We start from the raw sequence: 15,558 nt of genomic DNA, 5'->3' as shown, positions 1-15,558 counted from the left end.
TTTTAAAAAACAGGCTGCAGATACTCTGGCTGTGAGACAAAAGAGAAGAATTTATGATATCACCAATGTCTTGGAGGGAATTGACCTGATTGAAAAAAAGTCAAAAAACAGTATACAATGGAAGTAAGTCACAAACCAGCACCCTAGTCTAAAACCTTTATTTTTCTTCCTATGCTCTGTAAGATCTGACCTGTTTAGCTCTCCTAAATCCTCTCTCTTGGCCCCCTGGTCTCACCAGGCAGGCGCCTTGTCCTTCCCTGCACACCGCTCTGGGCCTCTGTATGTGTCACTCCTGTGTTGGCATGTTGCCTTGCTCTGTCCACTGTTGATTTACAGTCTGAACATTCACAACTTATTTTCTCCCTCAGGATGCTCATTTGGCACACACTGCATGCTGCTTTGTATTATTAATCCCTCTCTGCCTAAGTGTATAGCTGCCCAGCTAACATAAACTCCTTAAGATCAGGAACTACATGCTATATGTAGGAATGTGTACCATATATATAGTAAGTTGATCGAAATGCATGTTGTCATTTGTTAACTGTTGTATGGTTGTATGTTTGAATGTAAAAAATCCTTTCTGTTCTGCAGATTTGTCCCCTTTGGCCTTAGTTTTGTGTTTTGTTTTGTTTTAAAGCCAGAATCTCACCAAAATATTAAAAGGTGGTAATTTATTTTACCAGCATCTCAGTCTACATCTTGACACTTCCAGGTGTGACTGTTTAGCTCTGACACCCCTTTGGTGCCCGTCACTAGACTGGCCTTTCAGAGGACAAGCACCATTCTAGGGCATACTGAAAACTTTTTTTTTTTTGACTTTATAAAAATTTTCATTTTCTGTATGGCAAAAACATTGAGAATTTTGATAATCTGATTGTTCTTGCTGATACATTTTCTAAGCAAATATATTCAGAGGTACGATGTTTAAGTTTTCTAAGGATTTTAATGCTTGATTTTTAGAAAATTACAAAGATTTTTGTTTTGAATAAATTACTAAGTCAGTTTTTATTATTACTATAAAAAGTAAATGATGTTAACCTGGGCCTGATACTGGGAATACTAATTCTTGTATGTTTTTAAGAGGTGTAGGTGCTGGCTGTAATACTAAAGAAGTCATAGATAGATTAAGATATCTTAAAGCTGAAATTGAAGATCTAGAACTGAAGGAAAGAGAACTTGATCAGCAGAAGTTGTGGCTACAGCAAAGCATCAAAAATGTGATGGACGACTCCATTAATAATAGATATCCTTTTAAATAAGTTACACATAAAATAAATAAATAAATAAGTTACACATATAGCTGTAGAATTTGTATTTATATATTTTCCAGTCTGAAGATCAGTTACTTTATTCTATTGTTTTTTAAAAAAGTTTTATAAGTGAATATATTTTAATTTTATATTATTCTAGTAATTTATACTAACATTTGAAAAGTTTTTACTTTTTAAAGTACATAATACATCTATTAACATTCTTGTGTTGCATTGAGAAAAATTCATCTACTTTCAATCTCTCATTGATAGGATGCAGTATGCTAGCTAAAGTGTGCATGGGGGTTTCTGAATATTAGAAGTCATTGTTAAATGTATAGGTATATTTAAATAATTATGCTCAGTGTTCTGAAGTGGTTAAAAATTCAGTAGTTCTGAAAGTTTTGAAAAATTAATATTTACTTAAAAATAAAATATCATGAGCCTGCAATCAATCCAGGATACTTTCTGCCTAATATTAACTCAAAGATAGTACCTGCTTGAGTTTGGGGACCAAGGCTTATGTATTTATCATATTACTTTGGGGAAAAAAATTAGCGTTTACTTCATGTGTTTCTTAAAAATCACTGTTCTCTTAAATACCAATGATTCTGTTGATTTGTAAACTTATGCATACTCTTATGGAATTTTTTAATGGCCTTTATCTCCTACCACTTCTCATGAATTTTGACTAATGTATACAACTAATTTTTTATGTTGTTTTGTAATCTGTTGAATAAGTCCATGATCTCATTTGCTATTTCCTTTCTATGAATCAAAGCTCCTTAACAGTTTGATAACAATGGGGTTTTCAAGCTGTGCCTTGTGGTGCCCCAAGATACAAAAACCATTGAACTAGTTGATCTCGGACTTTGCTGCACTGCTTTCCAAGATTTTGGCCATTCCCAATTCCCTAAACCATGACTCAGGAAGATTCTCGATTTGGAGGTCTATCTGGTCACTGTCCACTCCTGCTGATAACATCCTTTTCCCCATCAATATTTTCCCTTCCAGAAGCTCTGCTCCATGAGCAATATGCACTGTTTTTCATCTCCCTCTCAAAGGTCCTTAGATGTCACAGAAATAAAAAAATGACTTCTCAGAGCAAAGGATGGGCACTCTTCTTATGGACCTCTGTCTTTGCCTTTTTAGACTAAATACCTTTTTTTAAATTTTACTTTTTAAACCTTATCCTGTGTGGCAGCACCTTCATGCATTGGTCATTTTGTTTGTTTTGGCCTGCAGATTTATTAATTTAAATGCCTAGACCTTGGTATACACATTGTTCCTTAACTCTCATGACAGTACATTTTCCTATGTAACTCATGAAGACATCTGTAATTGCTTTAATGGTAAGTACTTTTAGTCAGTTTGTTCTAACATTCTTCTTCTGATCCACCTGTTTAGTAAAGAGTGATTCGAAATTCCCCAGGCACTCACCCTAAGTCCTTATTTTCAGGAACTAAGGACATTCTGTGTCCCTCCCTCTGCAGAGCCTCTGTAGTTATAGGTGCTTTTGTTTCTGTTCTCATGACTATAACTGCCTTTCGGTTTTCACCTCATTGACTGTATTGGTAGGTGTAAACTGGGTGTGGGCAGGGCAGCTAAGTCAGAGATTAAACAGGAGTCTCAAAGTCGCAGAACTGGAGGGTCAGTGACCAAATTTGAACAAAACATGGTTCTCACTGGCACTGTTTATGAAACTGTATGGAGCAAATGTGCTGGTCACAGTGCACTTCAAAGAAAACATGAGGGCAGAGTTAGGTGAATCCATTATATTACCAGGACAATGATTCCTACCCCTGCCTCCATGTTTTCCCCCTGAAAGGACAATACAGTGTATTAATAACTATAGCGGGAAAGGGGCTATATTCCCATAATTATACTGCAAGTATGAAATTTTGCATACATGTTTACATTTAGTTATGCTGGCTTATTAAAAGGACAGTCTTGTGCGTTACGCACATAAAAAAAAAGATCTGCCAGGCACCTTGCCAGGTGAAGTCTGACTTTCCAAGGCTGTGTTGACGATATGTGTGGACTTACTGCTTTCCTCTGCCACCTTATGTCCTAAGCTTTCTTTTCTTTTCTTTTTTTTTGATTTTATTTATTTATTTGAGAGAGAGAGTGCACACAGCACAAGTCGGGGGAGGGGCAGAGAGAGTGGGAGAAGCCGACTCCCCAAGCAGCAGGGAGCCCAATGCAGGGCTTGATCCCAGGATCCTGGGATCATGACCTGAGTGGAAGGCAGCTGCTTAACCAACTGAGCCACCCAGGCATCCCTGTTCTGAGCATTCTAAGAAAGTTTGGGGAAAGTATTTTTAATTTTCAACTCAACAGAGTCTGCTTTGAATTTAGCTTTTAAAATTAAGTTCACTTAAGCTCAAGATTTCACAGTATCATACCTAATCTCTAGTATTCCTAGACACTTCAGTAATTTAAAAATCTCAAGTAAACAGTGTTATTTGAGGCTAAAGGTTTCAAGAACCTCCGATTTTACACAAGACAAGATAAAATTAACGAGCTTTGTTCATGAGAATAGAGCTAACGCTGAATATTTACCCTCTTTTAAGATCTACATATATTACCTCATCTAATCCCTAAACAAGCCAATGCAGTAAGTTATATTTCCCTCATTTTACAGAATTAGGAACTAAAGCCCAAGGTCACCTAACCTGGGATTCAAACCCAAGCATTCTGACTCCAGAGTCCATACTCTTGCCACTGTATTCCAAGATCACTGTATCTTCTAAAATTTAAAAATATTTTTTTCACCAGGTGATACACTTTTGGCCATTCAAGCACCTTCTGGTACTCAGCTGGAGGTACCTATCCCAGAAATGGTATGTAGGATAACTTTTTTTTTTTTTAATTTTATTTATTTATGATAGTCACACAGAGAGAGAGAGGCAGAGACATAGGCAGAGGGAGAAGCAGGCTCCATGCACTGGGAGGCTGACATGGGATTCGATCCCAGGTCTCCAGGATCGCGCCCTGGGCCAAAGGCAGGTGCGCTAAACTGCTGCGCCACCCAGGGATCCCATGTAGGAGAACTTTTCTTAAAATTGACCTACTGTCTTTAAGAGGGACAAGTGTTTTCTCTTTAGCTGTACAAGAGCTAACCGTGTGTAAACACTTTCAATGACTGCTTCTTAAGTTTTTTATCTGAAAGTATTGATATCTGAATTTGGATGACTTTAGTAAAATTACAGAAGTGACCGATTCATTTAACATTTTTTGGTTTTTAAAGATTTTATTTATTTATTCATGAGAGACACAGAGAGAGAGAGAGAGGCAGAGACACAGGTAGAGGGAGAAGCAGGTTCCATGCAGGGAGCCTGACATGGGACTCGATCCCGGGGCTCCGGGGTCATGCCCTGAGCCAAAGGCAGACGCTCAACCACTGAGCCCCCCCAGGTGTCCCCCATTTAACATTCTGATTACCAGTTTTATCAAATTTGATTTTGAGCTAGAAGACATGAAGGAATGGGTAATGATACAGTCAGTAATGTTTGAAGAATCAATTAAAATGTTATAACTGATATAACAGTCCTGACTACGGAGAAAGTTCAACTTGAATATCAACAATAATAATAACAACAATAATAACAACAATAATAGATTGCCTTAAGTTGAGTCAGTCGATTTATTGACTCTGCTATATATAATTCTATGCTATATGTATAATTAGTGCCTAATAGCTTTGCTTATCTTAGTTTTTAATGTTCCAAGGTACTTAGAAATGTTAATATTTATTCATTTGTTTATAACCAATACCTTTAAAGGGTCAGAATGGACAAAAGAAATACCAGATCAATCTAAAGAGTCATTCAGGACCTATCCACGTGCTGCTTATAAATAAAGAGTCCAGTTCGTCTAAGCCTGTGGTTTTTCCTGTCCCCCCACCTGATGACCTCACACAACCCTCCTCTCAGCCCTCCACTCCAGTGACTGCACAGAAATCCAACATAGCAACCCAGAATCTGCCTGAACATGTCTCCGAAAGAAGCCAAAATCTTCAACAGACACCAGCCACAGACTTATCATCAGGTGGGTCTAGGGCCTTTGTTTTAAAAAGTCAAGAAGGGAGAATATGAATACTGTATTAAACAAGTTGGTGAGCTGTTCTGAATGTCAGCTATGGTTATTCTCTTACCAAACACAGGAGGCAAAATGGTAAGCTTAATAAATATTTAGAGTCCCCTGTGTGCCCAGCACTGGGATAGGTGTGATGAGGAAAATTTTAAAACGGACCCTGCCTTTAATTATATTACTACAGATTTGTTTCTGAGGTAACGTAGACGTACAATCTGATTGTATGTTCAGACACACAGACAATTGGATACAGTATAATGTGGTTACGACTGTAGACTTTTAAACAGAGACCAAGGAAAAGATAGTTGATGGGCCTAAGTATGCAGTGTTCCATAGGATTCCATGTTTGGAATTAATCGAAATTTGTTCATTTCCCCCCACTTTTACTATTTACATATGTCAGGTTTTTCTTTTCTTTTTTTTTGTTTTTTTAATCAGAGGCTTACTTTTGGTAAGGTTCTTTTATCTCTTAAGTCACTCTAGTATTAAGTGAGTTAAATGCGTTCCAATTACCTTTAAGAAAAATCAAAACTGATGTATAGTGACACTTGCCTCCTTTCTTCATACTCTTATTGTCATACTTTTTATTTGGAAGGCTTAGTTTTATGTATTTGAAAAAAGGTCTCAATTCCAATTTAGGATATCTTGCCTTCCTAAGTCGTTTAATCTGAAATGAAAGTAACTAAAACTCTAAAAACTGGGTATTAGGAGGGGTCCAGATCTAAATTATAGAAACTTCCTTGGCACTCAATTTTTTTTTTTCCTGTGGTTACATGGCCAGGTATTTAGCCACTCCTTACAGATCCCAAATAAAGGGCCCATGGCAGCTATTCTCTGAATAGTTATTGAATGATTGACTTAGTCATGCCAGTCTAGATGTAATATTTTAGACCATTAAAAACGACACTGTAGGACAGCCTGGGTGGCTCAGCGGTTTAGCGCCACCTTCAGCCCAGAGCGTGATCCTGGAGTCCCCTATCGGGTTCCCTGCAGGGAGCCCGCTTCTCCTTCTGCCTGTGTCTCTGCCTCTCTCTCTCTCTCTGTGTGTCTCATGAATAAATAAACAAAATCTTTAAAAAACCAAAAAACAAAAAAAACGACATTGTATACAATCCCATGTTTATTTTCACCTTTGGCACACATCTCATGTGTCATGGAATGTGGCATGAGGCTTACTACTCTGGGAGTTCACAATAGTTAAGAATAAGGCTATAAAGATCTAACTGGACACAAAATACTTTTTCAGCCTCCTCCTTTTCTTCCTCTATAACTATTCCGATACTTACAGATATAGAATGAGGTGCACAGCAGAAAGCGTTCTTCTTAAAAAGTTTATGATCTAATCATAATCTAGTGGGAGATGTATAAAGGCAGACAAGTTTTATGTGGTTTAACTTAGACACAATTAGTACATCAGCCTCCACAAAGCATTAAATTTCTGTATATGGTTTTGTATTTGGAAATAGTAGAGAAGAGTAATTTCGGTTCAGATGAGGGAGAACTTTAATGACTTGGGACTTTAGCTCATAAGCCAATGAAGATTCCCCAAGAAGGGAAGTAGCATACTTAGAGCTGTGTACTGGTGAGCACAGGAGTAACACGATTAGCAAAGAGGATGCTTTTGGGAAACAGAAGAGATTAGAGGCAGTGGAGACTAAAAATCTGATGTCTGCAGTTATGCAACAAGGAGAGAACATTAACACTAAAATGGGTGATAATAGGATTGGAGAGAGAAATAAAGAGGATTTGAGAAATACTGTTTAGGCAAAATAAAATATGTGAGATCTGGAGATAAATTTAACAGGAGGAATGGAAAGTGATGCTGAAGTTTTAAGGTTGGGTGACTGGGAGAATTACAGTACCACTGACTTTGTAAAACCGAGGAGTCAGTTTTGGGCGAATGACAAGTCTTTTGATCTACATCTTGAGTTTGGAAGCTTTAAAGTAATGCCAAGCACAGAGTAGGTGCTCATGAAAATGGTATCTTTTTCATAAAGTTCTATGACCTTAACACTGTGCTGTTAATCAAGCTGCTGTTTAACTGTTTTATGCTGTTTAAATATATGCTGCATTTAAATAAAATTGCTTTTTACTATTAAACTATATAAATAGACATGTGACAAAACTTTATCACATTTGTTTCCAGCAGGATCTATTAGTGGAGATATCATTGATGAGTTAATGTCTTCTGATGGTAAGCAGTTCAAAGTTTTACTATTTATCAAGAATGCTTTTCTAGAATTTGTAAGTGGCATGATTTAAAAGAAATGCAGAACCTATGTTTTTTAACTGCTTAACATCCTATGATGATTTATGAAAGATCTCCCACTTAATAGTAAATCATAGGCATCCTTCAGAATTTTTATTTTTCTGCATTATGAGAAAAAAAGAGCCCATAAGGGGATACTTATTACTGTCACTGAATAAATTTCTAGTTAGTAAACTAGCCCTTTTCATATCTAAAGAATGTGGCCAAGAAGAGTAAAATTATTATAGGTAATCTCAAAATCCAGTTTTGTAAATAATCTAACCAAGACCATTTCAAGCAACCAGTTGAAGTCCCTGAACTATTATTATTATTTTAAAATATTTTATTTATTTGAGAGAGAGTATAAGCAAAGGGAAGGAAAGGCAGAGGGAGAAGGAGAAGCAGACTCTTCACTGAGCAGGGAGCCCAATGCAGGGGCTCAATCCCAGGACCCTGGGATCATGACCTGAGCTGAAGGCAGAAACTTAATCGACTGAGCCACCCAGGTGCCCCTCCATGAACTATTATTAACATTAGCCAAGTCGTCATCTAATCTGAATTAATTCTTAAAAATACAAAAAAAATAATTTTTAATTACTTTAATAATAACTCTTGGCTTCACCTTTTTGTAAGTTCTTAGATTCAGTCCTGGTTCCTAACAAATATAGCCAAACCTAGGAAGTTGTAACTATTAAAGAGGCAAATGGTACAGTAACCATTAGAGATTAAACATTTCTGTAAAAACAGAACATCAGCAGATTAAGTTGAGTTCCTACTTTTGTTTTCAAAGTAGTAACTTCGGCAGCCTCCGTGGCGCAGCGTTTTAGCGCCGCCTGCAGCCCAGGGCATGATCCTGGAGACTCTGGATTGAGTCCCACGTCAGGCTCTCTGTATGATTGATGCCTGCTTCTCCCTCTGCCTGTGTCTCTGCCTGTCTTTATGAATAAATAAATAAAATCTTAAAAAAAAAATAGTAGTAACTTATTTAGCACATCAGAGGATATACTTTGGCCAATGTTTCTGAAGCACATATTTTAGTGTGACAAGTTCAAGCCATAAAAATTTTAACCTCTTTTTCTCAAGCTTTACCTATGCATACCAATGCATAAATTATCTTTAAATGAGAATCCTTCAAAATATACAGTATCTTACAAGTCATTAATTTGATTACTTTTTCTATTATATAGTTAAAAAATTCTTATACATAATTTGGGTTGATGAATTTGAACAGGTTTGCTAAAAATCATTAACTGTATGTAAAACCTGTGTTTAACACTGTATTTTTTTTGCTTACAGTGTTTCCTCTCTTACGGCTTTCTCCTACCCCGGCAGATGACTACAACTTTAATTTAGATGATAATGAAGGAGTTTGTGATCTGTTTGATGTCCAGATACTAAATTATTAGATTCCACGGAAACTTGGGACTGTTATCTACCTCTAACTGTAACATTTTAGACTTCTTAATAACCTAAGTATTTAAAATAATGAATGTAACACCTTTTTAGTTCACTGATTCTGAAGTGTTCTCTAATACTTTCTTTTTTACTTCACAAAACTTCATAAAAACAAAGGGCTCTTTTCAACCAAGAACAAAGGGTTTTGTCAAGGGAAAAGTTGATTTAATACCCATAAATCTCCCCCTCACCCTCAAGTAATTACATCCTGAGATTTCCACTTTTCTTCCAATTCTGAATCCTTGTTTTTCCCTCATCTGAGAGCAAAGTTAAAGTAGACTTAAGGCCATTGAAAACAAAAATGTTGGCCAACAGCTCATCACTTGTTTGTCTTATATTTTTTTACTGCCACGAAACTGTCCATGTTTCTGTGTGTCCTCCAATCCAAACACACATTCACTGCCACTTATAAAGTGAAGGATGTAAAGTAGGATATATTAACTGTTTCAGTGAACGGATTTTGTGAAGTGCCTTCTGTTTTAGCACTTTAAGTTTATCACATTTTGTTGACTTCTGACATTCCACTTTCCTAGATTATAGGAAAGATCTGTTTATGTAGTTTGTTTTAAAAATGTGCCAATGCCTGTACATTAACAAGATTTTTAAAAATAAAACTGTATAAAACATTTAATTTATTGGTCTTTTGGGGGGGATTTGATGTATCTCCAGTGTATTACAACTGAGCCATTAATCTTGTTGCTTCATCAACATTAACTGGTTCATTTTCATGACACTGCTGAGGAATCTGAAGGGAGAAAAATGTTATATTTTAAAATGTAGATAACAACAGTGAATAAAAATGACTTCTATAGAATTGATTATCTAATTTCTTCCAGGCATACCTTTGGAAGTAGAATAATAAATTCTCATATTTAGACTCAATGTTTTAGAGTCTGAATATGATTCAATATGCTATATATATTATAGGGCCAAGTATAGCAGAGAGCCAAATACTAAAAATTACACTCAACTTACTGGCTTTAAAAAGTTGGGAGTTTAACTTATTAGCCATAACAAAAGGAAAGGATTCCTACTCACCAGCTGTTTCTGCAGAGGTTCAAGGGAAAGGCCTTTTGAGAAATTTGCAAGTTCCTTTTGTATATCTACAAAAGCTTTATTCACTCTGTTAACTTTTTCATCATTCACAATGTTTATCTTTTAAAAAAGAAAAAAGGCCATTAACGATAAAATATATCCAACTTTAATTCAACTTTGTTAAACCTAAAAATCTAAACATTCATTAACCCTACCCATTTTTGGGGAAAAGTCACACAAAATTTCTTATGGTCTTACTGGGAAATTTTGGACAAAAGGTTCTGGTTTTTTAAAAATAAAAATTATGTGGACATACCTCAGATACAGAGTTGGTTTAGGCACTGAAATACACGACCACACTCCTTTTTAGGCTATGGTAGTATCCTTTCTCATTATAAAACAAGGAACCCGGATTGATGATTTACTCTCCTTCTAACAGTCCATCTCTGAATCCTTCCTTGATCTTATTGGAAGTCCCTTCCAGTCACTGGAGGACAATTTCCCTTGCAGCACTCCTCTCTTAAATCTAAGAGGTGAGGTGATATTCTTGTTCTTCACTGCTGCTCTCAAACCATTTCTCCTTAAAAACTCAGCTCCTTTGCACCTAATGCATCAGAACATTCTGATACTTCTTCCCTCACTATGTCACCTATCAACACATTTATTTGCTCCCTCACGCAGGATCTCAAACGTTGGCTCACTGACCTCTCTTATGCCTGGTGATGGTCTTCCAACAGAAATCGAATCCTATGGTTTCTTCATCTTTTCAAGTCCTCAACTGCAGGGTTCTTTCCTACCACCTACCTTCAGCCACACACTCCCAAGGGATCACCTTTGGCTGCCTCATTGCTTGTGACTGGACTACCTCCTGTTCTTCTAGTTGATTTAGTTTACTAACATTAACCATTCGTAAGTCTTACTGAAATCGTCTCCCACAAGTTTCACTATTTTTCACATTTTCATATCTTCACTTTTCCTTTAGCCAGCAGATTCCATGACCGTTATTTACTCAACCATTTCTTTCTTAACTTTCCTTCTCTTTTCTCCCTTAATCAAACCTGCTGGGCAACCTAGTCAAATCCAATTGACAGCTTTTTCTGAGACTAAAAGTGAATCTGGAGGAAATGATGACTGACTGGCTTGCTTCACTTTGAGTTTGTGACCACAAACTTGAATTTACCACAGAGATAATGGTAATAAGCCCAGCAATCTTACAACCTCCACTTAGTTAAGTTAGGCAACTTTCGGAGCAAACTATGATAATTTCTCTAACCAGCCTGCTTATCCAGATTTCCCTCTTTTAGATCTATTAGTATACATAAAGCTTCTAGTATGACCTCCTGTCAGTCAAATACACCAAGTTTTTCCCTAGCTTGAGGCCTTTGCATTTGCTATTCTCTACCTAGAATATGCTGCTTCCAACACTTAACTTTAGACTAACTGCTCCTTTTTTGGATACCAGCTTCATTGTCAACTTTGAGGATAACCCTATATAAAATTGTCACTCCCTACCCATATCATATCACCTAGCTTTATTTTCTTTTTTTTTTTCTTTATTTTCTTTATAGCACTTATAAGTCATAAAATCCTTGATCAAAAAGCTCAATTTAGATAGTTGATAAAAACTGAAAGATAAAATGTTACATTTCTATGACTATTATGACAATTACTAAGTCCTGAGAGCTGACTCCACCTACTACTTAAACTTGAAAATATTCCTTTGAAGAATTTTCTTCAAGAATCTACGTAGGCTCAAAGAAATTTCCCATTTCCCAAATATTTTTTGGGGAAAAAAAAAGGCACAAAAACAGACAAACATCTTTATTTTCAAATTTTGCATTTTAAGAAAGAAAAGATCTTATTTTATAGGTTTTTGTTTGAGATGTTGATACCTTCAGGGAGACCAGAATTAGGAGAAAAAGAATGGGGGGGGGGGTGCTGACCAGCATTTTATGTCTTTTCTTTGTTAGGAGGTTCTTGACTATATTTGAGTTCAGAGATAAGAACTGTTTCCCATACTATGGTTTTTGACTGATAAAGCTTTTAAAAACAGTTCTTTGAATGACTGATAAAGCTTTTAAATCCATTCTTTGGAGCCTCATGCATTTGCAATTAAAGTGTCTTTTCTTTTTTCACACATCTACATCAAAAAAGGGAGGTAAGTTTTTTTATTTAAAAAAAAAATGTTGAAAATTATCCTGCCTTTGTGAGAAAAGAACCTGTATTACATAAGAGCATCTGGTTTCCCAGTGGCTTTACAACTATGCTTTGCTAGTAAACAATAAAGTTAGAGTGGGTACTCACCTTCTTAAGATTAGTGGTAACTGGTTTTGCTTTGTTTTTGGACTTAAAGTTTTTTTGGCTGGCTATATGAAATACACTCCTGGACTTCTGTCCTCTTAGTTTGTTCTTGGCCATTGTCTAGGGGAAAAAAAAAAAAAAAAGGAGCTCAATTAACTGCCCACATTTATAAACTATAAATCAATTTAAGTTTTTAAAGTAAAGATACTAATTTAAGAAATTGCATTTTATTCTTGATTGTTTTTAAAGTTGTTGCATATATTAAATTATTTTCATGTCTTTCATCGTTACTAGATTTTCTGCTGTTTGAGTGCAGAGTATATCTTATTCTTTCCTGTATCTCTAATACCTGGCCCATCGGAAGTACCATGTTAATTTCTGCTAGTTTAAGTCATTAATACCAACACAAGTGCTTTCTCAGCTCTCTGCAGCATCTGATCATGTTAACCATCACCAGCCATCCTGCTAGTTTATATACACTACTATGCTATTCTGGTTCCCATCATACTTTAGGATGGACTCCTGTCTCCTTTCTCATTCCTTTATACTTGCCTCACTTTCTCACTTACGTACACTTCCTCAAAATCAGTCCTTAATCTTAACTTCCTACCTTAAATTACTTTCACAACTTCCATATCACCTCTATCTGAATGGCTCTTAGCTTGAAACTTTACTTATTTTCTTTGTTCTACAGAGCACTAAGCCTTATAAATCTTACACGTCTCACGTTTGCTTTAACAATGCATAGAGGAAAAATTAAAAAATATTAAGTTAAGGGCAGCACCAGTGGTGCAGCGGTTTAGCAACGCCTGCAGCCGGGGTTGTGATCCTGGAGACCCGGGATCGAGTCCTGTCAGGCTCCCAACATGGAGCCTGCTTCTCCCTCTGCCTGTGTCTCTGCCTCTCTCTCTCTCTCTCTCTGTGCCTCTCATGAATAAATAAAATCTTAAAAAAATAAACTAAGATTTATTGAGCTTGTAGTATGTGTATAGTATGTGTATACGCACTATGTGAATATTATAGGTGCTTTAATTTACACAAGACTTTGTGGGAGGTACTGTTTATTATCCCCATTTTACAGGTAAAACTGATGCAAAGAGGTTAATTTGACCAATGTCACACTGTTAGTAATGAAGAAATGACACGATTCAAAGCCAGGGAGACTAGATATGGTCTCATGTATAAATAAAGCCAATACAGAAACATAATGTAATACTGACTGGTTCAGGACTGGATTACTGCTATGGTCGTTAGGTACATTTGGTTAGACCACAGATGGGCAAACTCTATCAATGGACCAAACTTGTCTCTCCAAGTTTTGGTAGCACGCAGCTATGTTTATTATGGCCACCTTCCTGCTACAACGGTGGCCCAAAAAGCCTAAATAATTTATCATCTGGCCCTTTGCAGAAAGATTGCCAACCTCTGGCTTAAGTCATCCGCATTCAAGTCTGTGTGATGAACCTCCCCAATATTAAAAACTTCGAATCACTCTTCCAGTGCACTAGGGGCAGTGCCCTTTGTCCTGGTATAACGTCGGAGCCCCAGATCTAGCTTAAACACACCCAACATACCTCCTGCCACTTCTCTATACACACCCCTCCTAGTTTACTACTTGCTCTCTGAAGACACTGAATGTTCCTTTCTTGCCTTTGCTCAGCTTCTCTCTCTCTCTCAACTGAAATTTATATCCTCCTTCAGTGTCTAGCTTCAGTAAACTACTAGGGGGCAGCAATGCTTTCAAACGCCAACCGTCCTCCGACTCCAAACAAACAAACAAACAGGAACACAGTAGGAAATTCATGATTACGACACGGGAAGCAGAAGATACACATCCTATCCCCACCAACCAGACACTCTAAAATCCTTCCAATAAAGCCCAAATCCAATCACTCATCCAGTATTCGTAACTGACTATGTGCCAGGTGTGGTTTAAAAGCGACAGACATAACAAAAAGCGATATACGCATATACGTGCGTGACACAGACACAGACACAGACACGGGACATGGCTTTGCCAGCAGCAGCATACACATGGGCACAAGAGGGAGAAGTCCACTGGAACTGTGGGCGTGAGGAGGGTTCACGAGGACCCCAGGAATACCCTGGGGGTGGGGCAATACTGAAGTTCTCTGACAACAACGTGAATACTGGGATGACGGGACGCAACGAAAAACTGGCACCCGGACAGGGCTTACGGCCCACAAGGCGCCGGGGTTTCGGGCCTCCGCCCGCAGGCCGCGGCCCCCTGGGGTTGCCGGAGGCAGCCCGCGACCGAGCCCGGCCTCCAGGCCTCTCTGACACGAGACCCATCAGTCCTGCCCCAAACCCCGAAAACTTCCCGCCACTCTGCCAGAAAACCCACCTCTCACCACACCTTCGATACCCTCGTGCAGCAGCTCACGACCCAGGCGACGCCATCTGCACGCACAGGAGCTTCCGGAAGTTCCGGGGGAGAAGCAGCCAGTCAAAAACTCCTCCCGCAGGCCGTAGTCCCGCCCATCGGGCGAAGCCCCACCCACAGCACGCGGTCCAGCCCAGACGAAGCCCCGCCCTCCGAGCGAAGTCCCGCCCACCGAGCACAGTCCCACCCGCAGCACGCGGTCCAGCCCAGACGAAGCCCCGCCCACCGGGCGAAGTCCCGCCCACCGAGCAAGTCCCGCCCACCGAGCACAGTCCCACCCACAGCGCGCGGTCCAGCCCAGACGAAGCCCCGCCCACCGAGCTAAGCCCCACCCACAGCGCAGGTCCAGCCCACACGAAACCCCACCCACTGGGCGAAGCCCCACCCACAACGCAGGTCCAGCCCAGACGAAGCCCCGCCCATCGGGCGAAGCCCCACCCACCGAGCACAGTCCCGCCCACCGAGCACAGCCCCACCCACAGCGCGCGGTCCAGCCCAGACGAAGCCCCGCCCACCTGACGTCATTCCGCTCGGGGCGGGGTCCCACCCTCGTAACGTAGCCCCGCCCCTGGGGCGAAGTGTCCGCCCCCCGCCATGGGAGGCCGGGCCCCAAGAGCATCCCTTACCTGCGGCGGGATGGAGGAGCGGCCCTCGGCCCCGGCGAGCTCAGGGCGTTGGAGATGCAGCCAAGCCTGGACTTCCCGCGCGGGAGGTATGTTGCGGAGCGCACTGAGGCGTTTCCGAGGCTCGGAACCGGGAAGTCCGTCCGC

At 39.2% G+C, this 15,558-nt stretch overlaps 2 protein-coding genes across 5 annotated transcripts in view; one reads left to right on the top strand and one right to left on the bottom strand.

The window, feature by feature from the left end:
- Positions 1–9,679, top strand: part of E2F5 (E2F transcription factor 5) — a 27,524-nt gene extending 17,845 nt beyond the window's left edge. Inside the window, exons 2-8 of one of the 2 annotated variants that reach the window (XM_077876383.1) lie at positions 14–123; positions 1,082–1,245; positions 2,561–2,602; positions 4,029–4,093; positions 5,036–5,300; positions 7,495–7,539; positions 8,890–9,679. In XM_077876383.1, coding sequence (XP_077732509.1) covers positions 14–123; positions 1,082–1,245; positions 2,561–2,602; positions 4,029–4,093; positions 5,036–5,300; positions 7,495–7,539; positions 8,890–8,999 — 801 coding nt within the window. In that variant the 3' untranslated portion in view covers positions 9,000–9,679. Of the gene's footprint in view, positions 1–13; positions 124–1,081; positions 1,246–2,560; positions 2,603–4,028; positions 4,094–5,035; positions 5,301–7,491; positions 7,540–8,889 lie in introns of both variants that reach the window. The other variant, XM_077876382.1, reaches the window with a different exon arrangement.
- Positions 9,664–15,540, bottom strand: RBIS (ribosomal biogenesis factor). 3 transcript variants are annotated; one of them, XM_077876386.1, is made up of 4 exons: positions 15,415–15,540; positions 12,388–12,504; positions 10,087–10,203; positions 9,664–9,793 (listed from the first exon to the last, which is right to left on the bottom strand). In XM_077876386.1, exons 2-4 carry the CDS (start codon positions 12,499–12,501, stop codon positions 9,722–9,724), a joined length of 303 nt encoding a protein of 100 aa, XP_077732512.1. In that variant the 5' UTR covers positions 12,502–12,504; positions 15,415–15,540; the 3' UTR covers positions 9,664–9,721. The 3 variants fall into 3 exon arrangements, with proteins under 3 accessions (XP_077732512.1, XP_077732511.1, XP_077732510.1); XM_077876385.1 differs by lacking the exon at positions 15,415–15,540 and adding an exon at positions 14,750–14,909; XM_077876384.1 differs by lacking the exon at positions 15,415–15,540 and adding an exon at positions 14,380–14,403.
- Between the last annotated feature and the right edge of the window lie 18 nt (positions 15,541–15,558).

This window comes from Canis aureus, chromosome 28 (genome assembly GCF_053574225.1).
Source record: "Canis aureus isolate CA01 chromosome 28, VMU_Caureus_v.1.0, whole genome shotgun sequence".
Lineage (NCBI taxonomy): Eukaryota > Metazoa > Chordata > Mammalia > Carnivora > Canidae > Canis > Canis aureus.
Note: the sequence above shows the minus strand (reverse complement) of the source record. Positions and strands in the feature narration are given on the sequence as shown.